At 40.9% G+C, this 22924-nt stretch overlaps 1 protein-coding gene across 1 annotated transcript; it reads right to left on the reverse strand.

Moving 5' to 3' along the window:
- Positions 1-291: 291 nt before the first annotated feature.
- CEP55 (centrosomal protein 55) lies at positions 292-21671 on the reverse strand. Its single transcript, XM_027529067.1, has 9 exons — positions 21396-21671; positions 20106-20300; positions 17862-18137; positions 14985-15053; positions 7249-7399; positions 5685-5998; positions 4056-4127; positions 3271-3396; positions 292-1425 (listed from the first exon to the last, which is right to left on the reverse strand). The coding sequence occupies exons 2-9, from the start codon at positions 20286-20288 to the stop codon at positions 1225-1227; spliced, it is 1392 nt and encodes a 463-aa protein (XP_027384868.1). The 5' UTR covers positions 20289-20300; positions 21396-21671; the 3' UTR covers positions 292-1224.
- Between the last annotated feature and the right edge of the window lie 1253 nt (positions 21672-22924).

The following is a 22924-nucleotide window of genomic DNA, read 5'->3' on the forward strand; positions in this document are numbered from 1 at the left end:
GTCTTCAGTTTTACCCCAAAATGCATCTAGAGAACTTGTTGATAAGGCATATTCCATGCTTCCCACCCCCCCCCCCCCCCCCAGAAACCCTGATTTGGACCTCAAAGAAGGCTGAGCACCAAAGAATTGATGTTTTCGAACTGTGGTGTTGAAGAAGACTTTAGGATCCCTTGGACTGCAAGAAGATCAAACAAACAAATCCTAAAGGAAATCATTTTACACTGTATGTTTATCTGTAACTCTCTGGCACCCTTCTCAGGGCAGAAATCTTAATACCAGTCTATATACATATACTCTCCTCATAGCAAAATTTATTAAATAACTCTTTATTCTTTTCTCCTTTACATTACCAATAGTAGCCCAGTGTTAAGCATTTTAGAAAACCTGAAGAAATTAAAAAAAAAATCTTGGTTTATGCACACATGTATAAAAATATTCAGATAACCAAATATCTGCTCATTACATCACCCAGCTTTCAAGACTGCCAAAAATAAATAAATAAAACATTTGCATATCAAAAGAGAGGGCTCGGTGGTTTTGTTAAAATTCATTTTAACAATTTTAGCTAACTAACATGTGCTGATGAAATTCAAGTTAAAGGTATAGCCAGTTAACATCACAGAAAGCACTGTGTGGCTAGTAAGGAGTATTCCTTAAACAGAATCTACTTTGTGCTTCAAACACAGCTAGGTCTACAGTTTCAACAGTAAGCAGCAATAAAGATGAAGAAAACGCCCAACTTTTCTAATAACTGCTCTATCATAGAAAGGAAATATAAATGAAAAGAAAAAAGTATCACCATCTCTTCACAAAGAACATCAAAGTCAGAATGGTAGGTTTATGAAGTGCTTGGATTAAAAAATAATAACAATAAAGATCCCTGGTTAATTGCCTTTGATTTTTTAAAAATCTGAAAAACATAAAATATTTGCTTGTTGGTGTAACAGATTTGACCTACAAGCAATAACCTGAACTATCTTTTCTTCATCAAGTACTTTAACAGTGCAAAATGTTGGCGGTCTCAGCATTCAATGCTCGGAAATGCAAAGCAGGCAAAAAAACAAAAACAAAAACAAAACACAATGATTCACTGCTATGCTAGAGTCTTAAAGGTAGACAGGCAGTTTCTGATGTGAGGTGAAATAAGCAATTCAAAATGTCCATTAGCTAACGTAAGATACAGTATTGAATCTTTTGGCACAAAAACAAAGAATAATCACATTGCTACTTGGAACAGTATTCAACGTGGACGAGTAGATCTCGGTGTTCGGTGGCTGGATATTGGATATTGCACTTAGGACATTCCACCAGGCTTTCATTTAACGCAGCAGTGGGACATTTTGGTGAGGCGACTTTTCCTCTGTTTTCAGTCTCCTTTTGGAAAGTGACTAATGGCTCTGTGAAGGCAAACTCACGAATCTGCTTCTGAAAAATAAGTGTCAAATGAACACAGTTTGTATAGATGGCCTACCATTCAGCAGTTGTAACTGCTCCATAGATACTCCAGTTGCTTCAGCCCTCTAGCTAGATATTCTTCTGAATCTCTCCGGTCACTGGTATTACACTGGTAACTTATGAGGTGGTTACGCATGAATGCAAAGTTGCTTCAGTAGTGTCTGACTCTTTGTGACCCTATGGATGGTAGCCTACCAGGATTCTCTGTCCATGGGATTCTCCAGGCCAAGAATACTGGAGTGGGTTGCCATGCCCTTCTACAGAGGATCTTCCCTACCCAGAGATCAAACCCACATCTCTCATGTCTTCTGCATTGGCAGGCGGATTCTTTACCACTAGCACCACCTGGGAAGCCCTTATGAGGTTGTTATATATCACTGAAATTACCCAGGAAGTACTAGGATCAGGCATTTACATAGGTTTTATTAAAATGCTTAGAGTCACATGTAAAGGTGGGCCTACGGGCAATGCTGACAAAGATTGCTAGGTTAAAGACGGGCAACTTCAGCAATAAAGAACTGCATGGAATTAAGAGCGGCAAAAAATTTTAGCAGGTCAAACAGGTTATACACAGGAATGACTAAGATACTGTATAATTCATTTGTGATGTCTCATTTTCATGTTTTTTTCCCTGAGAAATTTAGAACAGTCAGTAACTAAAAATGAACATTTTACAGCATACTGTAAAGACGAATGGTAGGAAAATGATGAAAAATACAGGAAAATTATAGATTCATTTGTATACTCTTTGGCTTCCTGTACTTTGATAAATAGTCATAAATAGGAATGAATTATAAATTTCAATTTTAAATATTATGATAAAATCAATGACATAAACAGAGCCAAAAATGTATTTTCTGTCTTTTATTCATAAAGAAATTGCAAATGATTTTAAAAACTGCTTTTTTCTCTTTTGAAAACTGAGGAACTCTATTTGTAACATTTCACCCTGTGCAAATATTCTGCAATACAAGGATCATATACAAAATATGGGCTAATGGGACAGACCCTAACAGGTTTAGTCCAGGGCTTACTGTGTGGTTCTTTAGCTTCTAATTTGTGTCCAACTCTTTTACAGCTCCATGGGCTGTAGCCCACCAGGCTCCTCTGTCCATAGAATTTCCCAAGGAAGAATACTAGAATGGGTTGCCATTTCCTTCTCTAGGGGATCCTCCCCACCCAGGAATCAAATGATCTCCTGCATTGGCAGGTGGATTCTTTACTACTGAGCCATCCGGGAAGTCCCTCAAAGCTTATTAGTAAAATGAAAATAGGTAAATCAAAACCATTTCCTCAAAGAAGCAATGTTATTAAAAAGGTTAATGTTTTAAAAGGTTATGTGTTCAAGTTAATCCACAGAACGTGCTTAATTCAGTATGCCTACAAGAGTGTATTAACAGTAATAGTCCATTATCCCTAAAAGCAGCAATTTTTTCTTTCTTTTTTTTGTTTAAAGAGAAAAGCACAATTTCAGTTCAGAATCTAAAACTGCCCTGCCTTGCTGCCTTTGTCCCCCAGACCAAGCTCTGTTCAGTGCCTCCAGAATCACAGAGCCCAGAGTGGGTGGGGATGATCCCAGGCACTGGTAATGTTATCATTACCAAGAGGCCAGTAATGTCCCTCTGTCTAGTACTTTGAACTGATGCTCAAAGGGCAGATGCTTCAAATGAGGCAAGGGATTTGATTTGACTAATTTAAGAAACAGCTATTCTTAAACTGTATCCTTCTATTTTGGTAACTGCTTTGACATATAAATAGAAAGATGGCAGAAAAAGAAAGATGAAATAAGTTTTTGTCTAACCATTCCAGACTCACCAAGGATTCCAACTGTGTTATTTGATTTCTTGCTTTGCGGAGCTCCTTAAGAATCACATGCAATTGATGTTGCATATTTTGACGGTCAAGTTTTTCATTTTCAAAGTCTAAAGTACATGCCTGCATCTGGAAAAAAGTGCCCAAGACAAGACAATAACAGCTACTGTATACTGTCTAGTTTTCCTGACTGGATGTTTCTTTAGTATCATAAGAAAAAAACATGTTGTGCCATCAGAGCAAGAACTCCTCTGAGTACAGGGAGATGTTGATACATGAAGAAGCTCTGTCCAAGGAGCAAAGCCAAAGTGTGAGGTCTAAGTGAGTGAGGAGCAGCTTAAGAAGTTGCTGGTTAGAATCTGTCCTCCTCATCCTCCTTTTTGTGGGGAAGGGAAGGAGATGGCTGTTCCCTGGTTTCAAATATACTAAAAATCTCTGGTCTCTGAGAGTAACTGGTCTCTCTTTGAGTTCTACTTGAAGTTATCAAGTAGTTCTATTAGGAACATCCTGTCAGACTACCAGCCATTTAGGGAAGAAGAAATTTTGCTAAGGCAAACATCTACCTGTCAAGAAAATTGCCATGTCACCTTAGAGAATTCGGTTTAGCCTAAAGGTAGTAATGGGAATATACGGCTCGCACAAGTCATCACTTTCAATATTTTTGTTAAAGTTTTTAAAAAAACATTTTCTAGAACTTACAAATGGTTCTTCATACAACAGTGTAAACATGAGGAAAAATTCCATTTCTCAAAGGTTAAACTGAATGTAGAAGGAACCCTCATGAGTACCTGTTGTTCCAACAGAGCTACCCTTGTTTGTTCCTCCTGCTGCTTTATCAGAGACGTGTAAAGAAACTGGACCTGTAGGATGTAAATAGAACCAACACTGTCACGTCAACATTTTATAGCTTGACCTTGACCTAGGATGTGTGAAAGGCTCACAAATGTCACATCTCTAACCAGGGCAACACCTGCTCTTCTGGGTGAATCCTAGCTGTGGTTGGACAGCTATCTATGCAAGCAGCTGAGCAGTACCGCCCCGGCCGAGTTCCCTGAGGCATAGACTGTAGACAAAAAGCACTAAGTCGCAGTGGACAAGCAGGTCCTAACATCCACTGATATTTCTGAGTAGGATAAGAAAGCAGAGCTTGGCCTCCTCAGCCACAGAGTTGGAGCAAAATTTTCAATCATTTCTGCTTAATCTTTTGTAAATATCACTGCTCACACCTCTAGGCAGAAGTGAGCATGGTAAAGACTGAGAAGGCAAATGTTATAGACCATTTTTTCCCTCTCACTCAAATTTTGGAGGATTTTAGAAATCACTATTCTAAGAGTAGCAGTAGCTAACATTTACTTAGCCCTTTAATTTACAAAGCGCTTTCACCTTCTCTCAGCTGACCTTCACAAAAGTCCTATGAGGTGAGAAGAGGTTATAAGATTTATTATTATTAATTTGACACACAAATAACCTGTCAGTCAGAGAAGTTAGCTGATTTTCCTCAGGCCACACATCCTTGAGGAGAGACCTGGGATAGACCCCAAATTATGTGTTTTCCATTATTTCATGCTGCCGGGAAAAATTTAATAAGTTTCTCTTGAAATAGTACTGAATTCTAATAAATCTAATGTGGTAATGCCAACATTACTGAGACAAACATTCCAGATCTGGCTATGAGCATAGTGAGAACATGGGAGGTACATAGTGAATTAACTTGAGAACAGTTCACAGTGCCAGCCTAGGAATCAACCTGGACCCTCCTCTTTCAGCTTCCCACACATGCCCACCTCCTCCTCACCCGCCCTTTCAGCTTCTCACACACGCCCACCTCCTCCTCACCCCCCCTTTTTTGGCTTCTCACACATGCCCACCTCCTCCTCACCCCCCCTTTCAGCTTCCCACACATGCCCACCTCCTCCTCACCCCGCCTTTTTTGGCTTCCCACACATGCCTACCTCCTCCTCACCCCCCCCTTTCAGCTTCTCACACATGCCCACCTCCTCCTCACCCCGCCTTTTTTGGCTTCTCACACATGCCTACCTCCTCCTCACCCCCCCTTTCAGCTTCCCACACATGCCTACCTCCTCCTCACTCAGAACCTTTGTGTCTGTGATCTCGTCATCAGGAGGGAATTCCCAGTCACTCACCTCGCTGGTGCCGTCTCGCCATCAGCTTTGTCCAAATACCATCTCCTCAGTGAGGCCTTCGCTGGCCTCAGTTTCTCTTGATCATACTACCCTGTTTTATTTAGGTACTTGCTTATGGTCTGTCTCCCTTCTTAGCGTGAACTCCTGTGAGGGGGTAGGAACTTGTGCTGTTCCATGCTGGTTCCTGAGTAGTTAAAATAGCCCCTGACACTTAGTAAGTACCATGAAAATTCTGGATTATGAACCATGGAAAACCGTGCTGGTTAGACTCACCCGAGATAACAGCTCCTCAGATCTTTTCTTCTCTTCTTCAAGTTTTTCCCTGGCAAGATCATTCTCTTCCTTGAGCCTCTGTATTTTCTCTGTTTTATGCCTGTCATCTTCTAGATGTTGTACATCTGCCTTTCTTTGTGAACACAACAGTTGATTTAAATCTTGCACTTCTTTTTGGGTTTCTTCATATTTTCTTCGAAATTCACTCAGTTCAAAATTCAGCTGAGTTATGGTTTGTCGTTCCACTTCAAGATCTTTTTTTGCATTTTCCAAGAGATGGTTATAATATTTTTGCTTTTCTTCTTGAAGATAACCTGTGACAAACACATCATGGCACAAAATAGGTAATTTTACAAATTACAAAATAGGTAATTTTCCTGAAGAAATAAATGTAAATATGTCTCTGTAAGCATGATTGCATTTTTTCCTCATCTTCAAAAATGAAGACTCAAGAGACAGGGATCATGGTTGATGTTTGACAGAACAAGAAACAGAAGTTCAGGTATACTACTTGAAGTTACAAAATGAATAGATAGAAGAATCAGAAACAGTAATAGAATTATTCTGGGTGGGGGGGAATGTCATTAATGTCTAAAGAAAACAAACCAACAAATAGAGACATTAATGCATATACCACTTTGATAAAACACAGAGAGAGAGAGAAAGAGAGAGACAATAAGAGAGGGAGACAGAAAAGAAAAATCATATTACCAAAGGAAAAAGCTAGACTTCACCCATAATTAAAAACCTACTTTTATGTGTAGCAAATTTATACAGGCAATACAGCAGTAACTTTGTCCCCTGAGGGATAAACAGTTTTGAATTCTCTAGAGACATTCCTTTCATACTGTTTTAGCATTAGCTTCATTTTAAATATTCCGATGTGAAGCTCTGAGATTATGAGCCTTCTCTTTCTATAATTCAAGGCTCCAGTGCCAGTGGGGCTGTCAGCACTTAAATGAGAGCCTTGCACAGAGCTTGGCTCATCACCCGGAACTGCTGCGTCTATTTGTAAAACGAGGATAATGATCCTTTCTGCCCCTGCTCTTAGGCTCTTGTGAAACTCAGTGGAGATCAGTGTCAGAGAAGCTACAAAACCTTTGGCAAACAGCATCACTGATAAGAACTTCACCTCAGTTCTAGGGTGAGATTCAAATGATTGAAGGATCATGTATAAAAATGTAATCTTTCTCCTAGAGTTGATATGAATAACAGCTAAAGGGAAGCGGAATAACAAGATAGTCACTGACAAGGCTAGCACCGGGGGAAATGAAGCTGGAGCAGGACTTTGAAGGAGGGAAAGGATTTGCAAGGTGGAAAAAACCTAATGTGCCTGCAGAGCTGCAAGATCCCTTTACCCTGTGCCTCTCGCCCTCTGGTGTCAGAAAACAATGGGAGATGAATTCAGAAGGTTGGCTAAAATGGGATTTCTTACTTCAAGGCTAGCAGACTTGCTCTTGTTTTACTTTATAACACAGATCTATAAGAATTCTAAATTTGATGCATCTCTCTTTTTGGAAAATGTCAGGCAGGCCAACCCAGAAGAACATTTTTACACCAGTACCTTCTGATTCAGTCTTTTTTGTCTGCTGCGGGAGTGTCTGAGGGGCTGTTTCCAGTTTCTGTTCCAACTCAAAGATTTTCGCTAGAAGCGCTTTCACGTAGGCCTCTCGCTGCTGATCATACACAAGCCACTGCTGATTTTTCTCCAGAGCCTCACAGTGCAAATGAAAGCAAATCAATAATCAAAACCCAAACCCTTCAGATGGATAAGAGACCACACGGGACGCAGTCTTTTCCAGCACATAAATACTCGATGGCTCATATCACAGAATGATTCCAGGCATCACTGTAAAGCTTTCCACACAAAGACACATTCCAAGGCCACACATCTTCAGAATTCCAAAGAACATGGCCAAGTCATGTCCACACAGAGTTACGTTCATCTGTCCACTGACTCTACAGTTTGCCTCATGTTGGTGCCCACATCATTCTCTGTTAACAGAATGTCTTTGTGGCAGAGGTGGAGGTGCAGTGCTCAGGTACTCTTTCAGAGGTATTTCCACCCACCTGAGGGCTCTGCCTGCGGGCTCTCCAAGGGGTGGACAGAGGCTCTGCCAGGCGTGCATCCTGCTCTGGCAGTGCCGCCCCCGCCCGCCACCCCGCCTTAATCCTGGGCCTTCTTCTTCCTTTCACAGATGTGGCTCCCCAATAAACTGCACTGCTGACTACTCCATCTCGTGTTTGCCTCCCGGAGAATCAAACTCAAACATCACCCTCTTTCTTTATCACCGGTTTTCATCTTTTAAAGCTCAAAAATCCCCAAATGGGACCTTTCATCTAGTTTGTATACGGGTTCAGGAACTCAGTTGTTTTAAACACATACCTACATATTTTAAAAACTTATTTTACCAACCATCATTAGCTTTTTTCTGTGTTTGCTTTTTCAAATAGATTGTGCATGCTTAGTCATTCAGTCGAGTTCTACTCTTCATAATCCCATGGACTACAGCCTGCCAGGCTTATCTGTCCATGGAGTTTTCCAGGCAAGAATACTGGAGTGGGTTGCCATCTCCTACTCCAGGGGATCTTCCTCACCCAGGCATTGAATCCATTATCTCCTATGTCTGCTGCATTGCAGGCAGATTTTTTTATATTAAGTTCCTTGAAGTGGCAGACCGTGTTCTTCCGAAAGGACTCCCAGCTTTTGCATACAATGTATAGTCAAGAAATTATTTGAATGATGGACAATATTAATAAAATAAGCAGTGTCTATTTAAGTTAGCTGGTAACAGAGAAAGTGGTTTACCATTACTGCTCATGTTCACTTTTCATTTCAGTTACATCTTTCCTACAAAAACCTCGCTATACTTTACCAGCCACCTAGCATAAGTTGGAAAATTTTAAAAAATCTCATCTACATTTTCTGTGGCTCATTCCACCTGATCTGTGGCAAGATATTAGCAAATATTCACATAAGAAGCTACATTACCTTTAGTGGATAAATCAAGGTAGCATATATGGACAGGGGTGTATAGGTTTATGAAAGGCTTTAGTATGCATTTTATTTATTTATTTTTGGCTGCACTGGGTCCTCGTTGTGGTGCATGGGCTTTCTCTACTTGCAGAGAGTGGGGGCTTCTCTCTAGTTGTGGCGTGTGGGCTTCTCACTGCAGTGGCATCTTTTGTTGCAGAGCATGGGCTCTATGCTCTCAGGCATTAGTAGTTGAGGCTCACAGGCTTAGACACCCCGCAGCATGTGGTATCTTCCCGGACCAGGGATCAAACCCATGCCCCTTGCATTGCAAGGTGGATTCTTAACCCCTGGGCTACCAGGGAAGCCCAGATTTATGAAATTTTTTAGTGAAAAATTCTACTGATATTTTGATTGTTTTTTTTTTAATTTTATTTTTTAACTTTACAATATTGTATTGGTGATATTTTGATTGTTAACTGGGACAAATTCATATATACTCTGACTCTAACTCTCACTGGTCTTAACCACTGGATCCTTGGAAATTCAGTCAAAGGCAAAGCCTGCCAGGGCTGTACACAACTGCATAAACACCTCCCCCTCATCCATACCCCCTGTTTTGCCAGTAGCAGCAGGACAGAAATTCAAGTTGAAAGCTAGCAAAGAAGATTCGCCTGTCAGTAGCAGAAGGAAAACGAAGTCTTGAAATGCTTATACTTTAGCACCAAAATGAGATATTACAACTCTTCTCTCCTTTCCAATCGAAGTCTTCCATCCAAGAGCATGGAAAGTGAAAGCTGCTCAGTCATGTCTGACTCTTTGAGACCCCAGGGTCTATATATAGTCCATGGAATTCTCCAGGCCAGAATACTGGAGTGGGTAGCCTTTCCCTTCTCCAGGGGATCTTCCCGACCCAGCAATCAAACAGGGGTCTCCTGCATTGCAGGCGGATTCTTTACCAACTGACCTATCAGGGGCTGCCTCTTTTTTTTCTATGTTTCTGGGAGGCTGAGGAAATAAGTCTCAATTACTACTTGTGTAAAGAGAACATGCACAGCTAAATCTAATGTCACAGGCGTAAAATGTTAAGGGCCCCAGAAGGAGGTACACACAGTGATACTAAAACCCCTTTGCCAATGGCCAAGCTCATTGGTAATGAGCCCTCTGCCCGTGCCACTTGTGCTAAGACTTGCCTAACACGAAAGTGTGAGTCACTCTGTCATGTCTGACTCTGCGACCCCATGGACTGTAGCCACCAGGCTCCTCCGTCCACGGGATTCTCCAGGCAAGAATACTGGAGTGGGTTGCCATTTCCTTCTCCAAGGGATCTTCCTGACCCAGGGATTGAACCCAGTTTTTCCATACTGCAGGCAGACTGTTTACCATCTGAAGCCCCAGAGAAGCCAAGACTCACATGAAAGTTACTCGGTCATGTCTGACTACTTGTGACCCCATGGACTGTAGCCTGCCAGGCTGCTCTATCCATGGAATTCTCCAGGCAAGAATACTGGAGTGGGTAGCTGTTCCCTTCTCCAGGGGATCTTCCCAACCCAGAGATCAAACCCAGGTCTCCCACATTGCAGGTGAATTCTTTACCATCTAAGCCACCAGGGAAGCCCAAGACTTATCTACCCCCACAGAAATACCTGCTTGAGCAGTGGCTCACTGTTGGATCTTGGTAATTTGGGGATTTATAAATCCTCACTTGGAGGCTGATTTCCTCATCAAGAACAGTGAGAGGAGACACAGGCCATGACCAATAGCTTTAGGTCAATTAATATAATGATCGCTTAATATTTTGAGGCAAAATAGCTATAGCTAGTAAGTTCAGTTCAACCTCTTCGTCTATCCCCCGAAGTGCTAAGTTATTTTAATTATATTAATAACAGAATATTTTAAAGCTTCAGGACAACACTTGCTGAAACTGAAGCTAGGTTCCCTTAGGCTGACATTAAAATTGTCCACAATCTGCCACTTCCCATCTCTTCAAAGCACAGCCTGGCCTTTCCTTTCCTTCACTGCTTCCTTGTTGTCTACACAATAATGCACACCCTCTGTGCCTCTTCCCTTCATGCAGTCCCTTCCTATGTCATCTGCCCACTTAAATTCCACATTACATCACGTTCCAGTGAGTCCAGGCTTATCTCTCAAGGCTCCTCACCATAACTCTCCTTATCAAGCTTCCCCTCCTTTGAAAGCAACTAGTGATTTTTGTGTGCATTCAGTCTACTTGGCATCTTATACTCATGAACTCTTGATTACTTCCTGATGATACTTCTTATCTTAACTATACCCTGAGCCCTCTGGACAGCTGGGCACAGGCTTGTTTAGATATTTTATTTCACAGTTCCTTATTTGTGTTTCTGTACCTAGAAGCTGCCTGATAAATGTTTGTGAATGATGTTGACAACATGGGTGGAGAAAATGCCTGCAAGAACCAGAAAGCCGTGTAGACCTAGACCGGAGTTTGAGAGTGTTCACAGAAGGGAGGAGAGAACAAGAAGGAATCTAGCAGTTCCTTACACACAGTAGAACAATACATTTAGTGATTCAAAAAGAATAAAACACTTTCAAAAATCTATTACTCATTAAGTAATGCATGAAAATGTAATCAAAACATCTTGTCATAGAACTATCCTAACTATTTCTGTAGTCTTACAAGTGCATAATATGCATCCTTTGTGTCATAATTAATCCTTGACCTGGGGGAATTAATTATTATCAATGATTAAAGTGTGGCAGCCAGGAGGTATGAGTTTTTATCCTTTAGGGCTGCCAGAAAAGAGATGGCACAAATACAAAGTTCTTAACAAAAAAGCTGCTTAGTGTAACTCAACTGAAGTAAAACATACGTGTGTGTGTGTGTGTGTGTGTGTGTGTGTGCGCGCGTGCGCGCACTAGTTGCTCAGCCGTGCCCAACTCTGCGACCCCAGGGACTGTATGTAGCCTGACAGGCTCCTCTGTCCATGGAATTCTCCAGACAAGAATACTGGAGTGGGTTGCCATTCCCTTCTCCAGGGGATCTTCCTGACCTAGGGATAGAACCAGGTCTCCCACACTGCAGATTCTTTACCATCTGATCCATCAGGGAAGCCTGATTCTAGTAAATGTGCTGCCAAAGTGAGGATGAGGCATTATTCTAAAGGACCACATGATGGCGATGTTACTTCAATAAAGTAATAAACATTTCTTTACTCCTGATCTCAAGGACTCTGTATCTACTTTCATTTCTTTATAGAAGCAACAAAAAGTAGATTTGATAGCTGTCAGTGGATGTTGACATTATGAGTTTTGCATCTTTAGAGTCTTCCTTACATTAGTTATCTCTTCCAGCTTTGTGTCTCTACACATTTGTTAGACATGCATTTATCATGTTCACCCAAGTTATCAATAAAAATACAGAAGTAGGTAAAGTGAAGCTGTGGGGAATGCCATGAAAGCTCTTCTTCCTGCTTTGGCAGGGATCCATTAAATATTTCCTTGGGCAAAAACTCTAAGAGATTGAAATGTTAGCCTATATTGAAAGAAGAAAAAATATGCATCAATTGATAAAACTAGAACACGGATGGTAGATTAGAAGTATTATGTCCATGTTAAATTTATTAAAGGTGGTATCTGTATGGTGGTCATGTAAGAGTATCTTCATTCTTAGGAATATACATTGGAATATACAGGCTGAAAAGGCTATATATATATATGCAACTATTTCATGGTTCAGAAAAAATATTATGTCCGTGTGTGTATGTGTATGTGTGTGGATAGGGCTGGGGACTGAAAGAAAAAGTATAAAATGGGATAAAATGCTAATGAGTTCAATTTTGGTAAAGAGTATGTGGACTTCTGTGTACTATTTTCCATTCTTATAACTTTTCTGTAAACTCGATTTTTTTCCAAATTAAAAATAATTATTATTTATCTTCAGTAATTCTGTTTAAAAGTCAGTTTTTTTTTTTTTTTTTTGGCTGCACCATGTGTCTTTACAGATCATAGTTCCCCAACAGTGGATCAAAACCATACCCCCCTGCAGTGGAACCCTAGAGTCCTAACCACTGGATCACCAGGGAATTCCCTAAAAATCAGATTTTTTAAATCAAGAGCAAGAAATGCCTATTAAAACCAACATTCAGTTATTTGATTTTAAAGTTACTGACCAACTGGATAATGATTACAGCATTGAAAGTGAAAGTCACTCAGTTGTGTCTGACTCTTTGTGACCCCATGGACTGTCTGTGAGAATTCTCCAGGCCAGAATACAGGAGTGGGTAGCCTTTCCCTTATCCAGGGGATCTTCCCAACCCAGGGATCGAACTCAGGTCTCCCGCACTGCAGGCAGATTCTTTACCAGCTGAGCCACAAGGGAAGCCCAAGAACACTGGAGTAGGTAGCCTATCCCTTCTCCAGGGGATCTTTCCAACCCAGGAATCGAACCAGGGTGTCCTGCATTACAGGTGGATTCTTTACCAACTGAGCTATCAGGAATGCAATTACAGCATTAACTCCATGTAATTATTTCAAAATATGAGCCAGATCTAAATGATAGCTGAGGAATGATACAGCTTGACCCTAAGAGAAGCAAAGTAGATTTTTAGGACTTATTTTAGCCTAACAAACACTGATTCTTAAACAGGTGGGCAAACTTCTACAGGAAGTTTTGTGGGAGCTCTGCAGAGGGTATAGGATTAGAATGGCTGAGTCCTCCAAAGCCAAATAAAGTGACGGTGTAGACTCTGAGGAGTGAGATTTCTCTTTCCCTGCTCCTCAGTCTTCCAACTATAATTCTCCCCCTGGTCCGAAAGATCTGCTGAGATCCCAAAGGGATAACCAGAGCTTGGCCACCTCTCGCTCCTCAAATGTAAGTTAATGGTTCTCACAGAGCAGTCCTCAGACCACCAACAGTAGCAGCAGCACCTGAAGCTTATTGGAAATGGAGACTCTCAGGTTCTACCCCAGACTAATCATCATTACATAAAAATAACTTTAGTTGATATTTGGAGTAGTTAGCACTGCTGCTGCTGCTGCTGCTAAGTCGCTTCAGTCATGTCTGACTCTGTGCGACTCCATAGATGGCAGCCCACCAGGCTCCCCCGTCCCTGGGACTCTCCAGGCAAGAACACTGGAGTGGGTTGCCATTTCCTTCTCCAATGCATGAAAGTGAAGTCGCTCAGTCGTGTCTGACTCTTCGCGACACCATGGACTGCAGCCCACTAGGCTCCTCCGTCCATGGGATTTTCCAGGCAAGAGTACTGGAGTGGGGTGCCATAGCCTTCTCTGAGTTAGCACTGAGAAGCCTAAAAATTACACATGGGTTTAAGAAAACAGCATCTATTTTCAGGCACTTTGCTAAAAGAGACACTATAAGATTCAAGAAACTTCACCAGATTCCATCTAGTCATTCTTTCCAGTTGTCTAAATGCTGGGGATAATACATGACATACAAAAAACTTATTTTGATAGTTCTTTAAGAATTGTGTTTCTTCTTTATTTTAGCTACCTCTAGATAAATTACTTTGAAAAGGGTACTCTAGAACCCAGTTATACAGACACTAACGATTTAAATTCTTTTCTTGAAAATCAAATAGGCCTCAAGGTATGCCCGGTATGTGAGATAAAACAGGACTCTTAAGAGCATACTTAGATCAGGGTAGACATGCCAGGAATATTTCTGGAATCACAATATCTACCTATTGACCCAATGATTAAATCAAGAATTTCATACTTTGCATATCTAACCTTAAAATTTGAAAAAATACACTGTGACTACTAGTCCTATGTCCCCAATTTATTTAATTTTCAATGCAACCCACCAATCCATTTAAGATATAAGTTTGGAATAATATAGCTAACTTCATATCCAATTCTAGGAAAAAGAAATATTGAATACACAAAGAATGTATTTCTTTTTCAAACTAGGAAAGGAAATCCTGTTTCTAAAGGAATAATTTCAAACTAAAGAGGACATCTAGCATGGGTAAACAAAAAGAAAAAAATAATACATATTAAATTACATCACTATAATAAAATTATTGAGCAAATTAGATTTAAGTGAAAACGGGATATTGTTGAGTTATTTGGTAGAAATGGATGATTTATAGCCTAAAGATTTCCAAGGCTTTCCTAGCCATACTTACAGGAACTGGCCCTCTTGTATGCCTCGAAAGAGACTTAAACGTGGTAACCCAGAGAGATGATCTCAAACCATTCATTTCTTCATCTCCTCAAAAGAATTTTTCAAGCTACAGCATTACTGTTGTCAATTTCCATGAAATTTAATAATAAAGGAATGAGTCCTCTTTAGCCATAACTTAATAAAATAAAAACAAACTTACATCTTTCAGCTGTACTTCCATTTCATGAATATTACTCATTGATGAATTGAAGCAACTTGTAGCCACAGTCTGTAAGTAAATCAATATTAGTTAACATAATTTAAGAACATAAGTTTGCTCATTATACTTACCTTCATAATAAGACAGTATATTTCACATACATCCCAAAATCCAGAACTGGTACATGCCAGGTGATGAGTAGCAGTGCGGAATTAAGATGTCCTGGAGGCCTCCTAAGCAGATTGGACACCCTGAGATTTCATATCTAATTTGATATCTGATGTCATCTGGACCCCAGAATCACCAGACTAGCCCTCAGTGGATATGAACAGCCCTCTGATTTTCACCAGGAAACCAAACCAAGCAATTGGCCTATTTAAATGAAATCCCGAAAATATTAAATTGTCAAATAAAAGATAAATTTTGTTTTCTAGAATTTATTTATATTCAACATTAGCAATAGTATTAATTAGTATTCATTCATATAGAACTCAAAATATAATGTCTCCTCTTTTTTCTTCATTTTTCCAGAGGGAATAAAAGAGGGGAAGTAGATGGTAAGTCGGTGGCTCAGATGGTCAAGAATCCACCTGAAGGAGATCCAGGTTTGAGCTCTTGAGTTGGGAAGACCCCAGTATTCTTGCCTGGAGAATTCCCTGGATGGAGGAGCCTGGCAGGCTACAGTCCATGGGGTCACAAAGAGTCGAACACGACTGAGTTGACAACACTTTCATTTTCTAGGTGGTAAGGTACCAAAGCTAACCAACAAAGCTCATAAAAAGCTGCATTTCAGTCTTTTAACAGCTCTGAGGAAAGAGACTTGTGTGAAGGATGGCAAGAAAGCTCAAAATATATATTTTCTTCTCTAGAGGTGCTCTTTTCCCCCTCTCAATTTAGTCCTTCAGGTGGAAACCATGATAGAGATAGTTCATCACATTTCTTTCCTTTTACCCTGGGCACACTGCAAACCACATCTCCCAGCCTTCCCTGTAGTTAGTGAGGTCATGAGACTGAATTCTGTCCAGTGGAATGTAAGCAGAAATGAGATATGCCAATCCGAAGCCTAGACCCCACAGGCTACCCCAGTTCTTCACATGCTCTCTAGCCCACAGCTGTGTATAAAGGATCTGGTGGAGGACTGCACTCTGAGAGATGAGGGAGCCACTAGAAGGAAGGAACCTGGATCTCTGAATGATTCTGTTGAGCAAAGCCTCCTCCACTCCAACTTAAAATAAGCTGTGACATGAGCAGAAAAATAATCACTTGTTGTATAAGACTCTGAGATTTGGAGGTCAGTTGTCAGGTGATTAGATATGCTGACTAGTACAGAAATTAACAGTGAGTATCCCATAGTGATTATATGAATACATTTTTAAAATCATCATTTCTACCAAGATTTATATTTCCATCTTCAAAAGTAGAGAAACTAATTCTTGAGCTTTAAGTAAAAGTGAAAATGAAGTCGCTCAGTCGTGTCCAACTCTTTGCAACCATATGGACTGTAGCCTGCCAGGCTCCTCAGTCCATGGGATTTTCCAGGCAATAGTGAAGTAGGTTGCCGGTTCTTCCTCTAGGGGATCTTCCGACACAAGGCTCAAGCCCACATCTTTTGCATTGTCAGGCAAATTCTCTTAGAGTAGGAAGCCCCACTCTAAAGGGGAGATAAAGTACAAAGACCCTTAACATCACTGAAGCATTTATTTGAAAGCAATAGATTTTCTTCTGTAAGTAAGTTTTGGTCACTCAGTGGTGTCCAACTTTTTGCAACCCCATGGACTGTAGCCCACCAGGCTCCTCTGTCCATGAGATTTTCCAGATAAGAATACTGGAGTGGGTTGCCATTCCCATCTCCAGGGGATCTTCCTGATTCAGAAATCAAACCCAGGTATCCTGCAATGTAGGCAGATTCTTTACCATCTAAGCTACCAGAGAAGTGTCCTTTCTTCTGTAGGTAGTGTTAATAGCTGTAGTATTAGTATGATTCATATGTCCAAATTTTCAAGAGAATCAAAGGTCTGATCAGCAAGAAACTATTTATTTAGCACTATGGTGGCTCAGATGGTAAAGAGTCTGCCTGCAATGACTCAGGTTCGATCCCTGGGTTGGGAAGATCCCCTGGAGAAGGAAATGGCAACCCATTCCAGTATTCTTGCCTGGAGAATCCCATGGATGGAGGAGCCTGGTGGGCTACAGTCCATGCAATCACAAAGAGTCAGACACAACTGAGCGACTTTCACTTCACATGCCAGGCACCCTGCTAGGTTATTCACATATATTGTAACATTCAATCTCCAGTACTCTTATCCTCATTTTATTGATGTGCAAACTGAGATTTAGGAGAGGGGTCTGGTGAATTCTAGCATTGTTTCTAAGGCTAGAGAGGTTAAGGAATTTGTTTAGACTCACACAGCTCGAAAGTGGAATCTGAACTCGGAGCTGCCTACCCATAAATCCATGCTCTTTCTACTACACTAGTGACTCTAAGACACAAGACGGGAGAAAAGCACACTTGCTGTTTTAATTGGGTACCTCAAATATGAAGAATAACCAAAAAATGAAGCCATTCTTCTCACAATACAAACTACAGAAAAAAAGAATTCAATAAAATCTTCCTGGCTATTGTAGACACACAGCAGAATCTGTATTCTGAATATTCCCTTGGGCAAAACAATGGTATGGTCAGTGGAGGCAGCCATATTACCTATTTTTGCTTATAGAGAAGAACAGGACTATGGGAAAAAAAAAAAGTAAACCTGTTAGTATACTATACTGTTTCACCATTTGACAAGCATGTTTTAACAAACCCATTCTTCATAAGAATTACAAACTGTATTAGAAAAGATTTAAAAAAAAATCAGGTTTTAAAGAAATTAGTACCTGCGATAAATGAAGTGTATTGGCTTTGCCTTCAAGTTCAGCAAGCCTTGCAGTTGTAGCAGACAACTGTTTCTTCAACACATCTGTCTCTTCAGACAAGGATTTCAACAGCTGTTCTCTTCTTTCAACTTCCTTGGTTTTCTCTTCGAGCTGTTCAAGCAATGCAGTACTGCTGTGCTTGGCTTTCAGCTGGTCTCTGAGTCGCTGTATTTCTTTGTCCTTCTCTGTGAGGCGATAAACATTCTTCTCTCTCTCAGCTTCAAGGACTCGAATTTTCTAGATATAAACTAAGAAGAATCTTAGAACAAGGCCAGGTCAAACACAAAAATAAACAGTACATTATAACAAGCGTATAGGATGTATTTATTATGTATCAAGTCAGCATTATACCAGATACCAAGACCAGAAAAATGCTCAGAGAGCTCATAGAGAATTAGACCAATACATTAATGCAGTATGATAAGTGCTGTGGTTAAGATATATATAAAATAAACGGGACATGGACACAGAAAGGAGAGACCATCTAGAAAGCTAAAGAAGAGCTGGCTCTCACCTGATTATCTGCTAATCATTCCCCCATCATGCCAATTCTAGTCATCTTAATGGCTAAAAGTTGAGTCACACAAAGAAATACATGCTCACTGATGAACTTGAAGCAACAGAATTCAGATATCACAGAATGCTATAGCTGGATAAAAGTACATTCATAAACTTGCTTTTTGTTAATAAATGATTTGGTATCAAATCTAGAAGGTGATCTTCAAGAGAATGTTCAACATTTTCAAGGATTGGAAAGTTAAAGAAGGCATGTTAGTTAAACTTGCTGGCAAAAGGGAGAAAGCACTAATATAGAGATGATAGAAAAAGTAAGTAAAATGGCTTTACATGCTGACAAAGGGAAAAAAGCTTAACAGTTATTCAAATAGAAATGGGGACACAGAATTGGATGCTTGTGTGAAAATGATGAGGGGATTTGTAGTTGCCTACTAGCTTAAGACAAGACAGTATTATGACACAGTACCAAAGAGGCCAATACAATTCTAAGATTTCAATAGAGTACAGCATCCAGATTAGAGGAAATAATACTACTGTTTGAATCTGTGTTTGTGACTGTGTGCAATCCAGAAGCATTAATTCAAGAGGGACATGAATACCAGAAAAGTGTTCAGGAAAGTGACCAGGATGAGAAAAAGCCAGTAAAGCTGAAGAATATGGGGCTGGCTTATAGATAAGTAAGAGGAAGCAAGATTTCCTTGTATATCTGCATGCATGCATGCTGTCACTTCAGTCGTGTCCAACCCTATGGACTGTAGCCTGTCTGGCTCCTTTGTCCATGGGATTCTCCAGGCAAGAATATTGGAATATCTTTACATGCCCTTCTCCAGGGGATCTTCCCAACCCAGGGATCAAAACCCCATCTCTTAAATCTCCTGCTTTGGCAGGTGGGTTCTTTACCACTGGCGCCATCTGGGAAGACTTGGACACCTGAAAAGCTGTCAATTGGATTAAAAAAAAAAAAAAAGACTTGTTCTATGTAGCTTTAATGGACATAACTAGAACAAACTGGTAGAAGTTATAGGAAGTTTAATTTCAATTGATTATAAAGGGATTTTGACAGCCCTTGCTTGTCAGAAATAAAATGAACTGGAAAGAGAGCTCTCAGGAAAGCTACTAGATTCTTTCACCAGATTACAAAATAATCTTTATGTCTAAGAATTGGTGATAGATCATTTCTCCATGCTTGAATAAGAATTCACCTCAATATGTGTTTAAACAAATAATAAATCATTTGGTTTTATGATGTGCCTTATAAAGTAAAATTTAAAGAAATCCAATGGTATTATTTAGCACGGATAATTTGTTTTCTAACTATGAAAAATAAAAGTACTCTTGCAAAATAAATTGAACTGATTAAATTTTAAATCCTTCCAGTTCTAATATTCCTAACTCCTTTTCAGACTATGTCATAACAAACTGTAAATTAGGGAAATATAGTTTAACAAAACACAAAATGCTGATATCTGTAATGATTTTACCTTAAAAAAAAATCTGAAAACAAATATTACTTGTAAAGTAGCCAAAATACATGATTAAATGGGTTTTTAAACCTTCATGCTAAAATCTAAACCCCAAAGGTGACATGATTAGATTTGTTGTTTACATTTAGTGAACATAAAAACTAGATTATATCATATACTTTCTCATCTCCCATAGTAAAGCTTACTACAGTTTAAAAGGTCTTACCTCCAAAAGTTTGTGTCTGTCTTTATCAATCAGCTTTCCTTTTCCACTTGTGATTTCATCTACCGATGTTTTTAAAGCTGTTATTTCTCCCCTAAATTTTTCTAATGCAGTTTCTGATTTGGAGTTACTAGGCTTTGGTCCCCATTTACTTTTAATTAAATCTTTGGGATTTCTGGAAGACATCTCTGAAAGTGCCTGTAAAAAGAAATCTGAGTTTACAAGGTCAAATCTCAGGTTTGAAAAGATCTAATAACCTATTTATTAAACAGAAGAACCGTTCTATATAAATAAAAGTGATACAGTGGGGTATGGCTTCTAGCTTGCTAACAACAATATATATATTTTAAATCTGGGTGGTAGATGCACGGAGGTATTCAATATGTCAACCTGTATGTCTGTGTTTGTGTAGGATTCTCATGTGTGTCATACTTCAATAGAAATGTTTCATTTAAAAAAAAAAATAGAGGGATAACCAATGATTAAGCCGTTAAATGAAACCTGAAAGTTAGATTACAAAGACAAATTTTACTCCAGAATAAAAAGCCAATGACAAATAATATAATTCTGAATAAATGGACATTGAAACATCATTACCTGACATAATGGTGTGTCCTCTGTTTGAGAAGATAGGCCTAGTTCAGTTCTATCTTAACTGTAATGTTCAGAGAGCACAGTGGGCAGAAGTTAGAAGAATTCAGTATGAGGCATTTATAGGAAAAAGAGACCCAATATTCAAAGAATTCAGGAATGGCAGGAATTAAGAACAAGAAGTAAGGAGAAGCTTTGTTGCTAAGTCATGACTTACTCTTTTCTGACCCCATGGACTGCCTACCCAAGCTCCTCTGTGCATGGGATTTCCCAAGCAAGAATACTGGAGTGGGTTGCCATTTCCTTCTCCAGGGGATCTTCCCATCCCAGGGATCGAACCTCTTCTCCTGCATTGGTAGGCGAATTCTTTACCACTAAGCCACCAGAAAAGGTTAGCCCTGGATTTCTGTCCATTCTAAGGTGAAAGATTAAGATACCTAGTAGAGGGCACAAAGCATCTATTACAGGCCACGTCTTCTACAAGTGGAGGCAAATCTACAAAAACCTTCACATAAGACCTCCAGTGCGAAGAGAGGCAAAGAAAACTGCAACAACAGGCACCTTTCTTCTCACTTCTGAGGTGAAGTTTGTAGAATAGACATTAAAGTGCTTGCTAATCCGCAAAATGCTGTACTAAGGAAAGGACTTGGCCAAGTCACTAGAACTCCCTGCGCTTGTCTAAAAGAGGATGATAACACTCACGGCAGAGCTGAAAGCGGGGATCCAATCGGCGACGGCCTCCCCGGGACAGGCACAAAGTGAGCGCCAGGGAACGGCGACTGGCTCCAAGGTAGGCAGAGATTGAATCCCAGCCAACGCGATCTCCCACTGATCCCGCCTCCCCCGCGGTCACGCCCGGCCTCAAGGCTGCGGGTCCAGGCCGCCTCCGCCACCCTCCGCGGTCGCCTGCCCGCAGCCAGCCAGCACCTGAGGCGAAGCGCAGCGCTCGAGTCGGCCCAGTCACACCCTTTGGCGCGGGAGCTGCTTCCGGGAGTTTGAATCCCGCGGCTGCGGGGCGGGGGACGTCACTGCCGGCGGGGCGAGGCTCTCCGATTGGCTGCGGTCTCCGGGGGCGGGGGCTGGAACCTGAGTGAGAAAGGAGTGCGGGACGTAGCTGGGCTGCGGGCGGAGGGGTGGAGCTGAAGTGGAGAGGACGGTGCCCAGGCCCGGAAGGCGTCTCCCGGATCCGCCAACGTTTTCTGGGACTTTGTCAATGCTTTTGTGAGGTCTCAGACCTCAACTCAAGATTTCTTTGTGAAGAACTGATTTGTGTTTATCTGCTTTGGGGCTGAAGCAAATTAGAATGCTGAGAGAGATAAATCCAGTGACTGAGAGCTGGGACTAACTCGTTCTGCGTCCTTGAGTTTGATTCGCCCTTCTGAGTACCAGTTTCGCCCTCTAAGAAATAGGAGAACTGGATTCCACAAGGGGGCACAGCCTCTCTGTTTTCCTCTTGGGGTGAGCCTTCATCCTGCCAGAAATCAGGGTGGAGCCATGTGGAGTGTAGCAGGTGGAAGGATTAATAGGCACGCCCAGTTTGAATGCTGAGATTAGGAGCTCTAGAGGAAGCGAGCTAGGCAGGCGTTTGCTCCAGATTGCTGCCCTCTGGCTTGGCATCTATTGGTTAAATCCGGGTCATGGTTACCTGGACTTTGAGGACTTTCGCTAAAACAAACAGGCACAGAACGCGTTTGGCAGGGCCTGACGTTCTCAGACCGCTGCATAAACTCTAGAGAAAAGGCTACAGAAGCAAACCATCCTCTGAAAGTAGTGTCATACAAGGGTTAAACTCTGGATTAGAAATGAGTTTAGCCTGACTGCCTCTTACTAGCTGTGTGATCTTGAATAAATTATTTAAGCTCTCCGAGCCTCTCAACTTCCTGATTTGTAAAATGATAGTAATATCTACTTCACAGGATATCTACTTCATGTGCATTAAATGAGAGAATCCATGTGAGGTGTATGGTGTTTAGTAAATACTGATGTCAGCCATTATTATATAAAAAGCAACAAATGAAAGTCATTCAGTCGTGTCTGACTAGACAGTCAATGGAATTCTCCAGGCTGGAATACTGGAGTGGATAGAGGTTCTCTTCTCCAGGGGATCTTCCCAACCCAGGAATTGAACCCTAGTCTCCTGCATGGCAGGTGGATTCTTTACCACTGAGATACCTGGGAAGCTCCACACCACCCCCCACCCCCACCCCCACCCCCACCCCCCACCCCGCGAA

Source organism: Bos indicus x Bos taurus, chromosome 26 (genome assembly GCF_003369695.1).
Source record: "Bos indicus x Bos taurus breed Angus x Brahman F1 hybrid chromosome 26, Bos_hybrid_MaternalHap_v2.0, whole genome shotgun sequence".
NCBI lineage: Eukaryota > Metazoa > Chordata > Mammalia > Artiodactyla > Bovidae > Bos > Bos indicus x Bos taurus.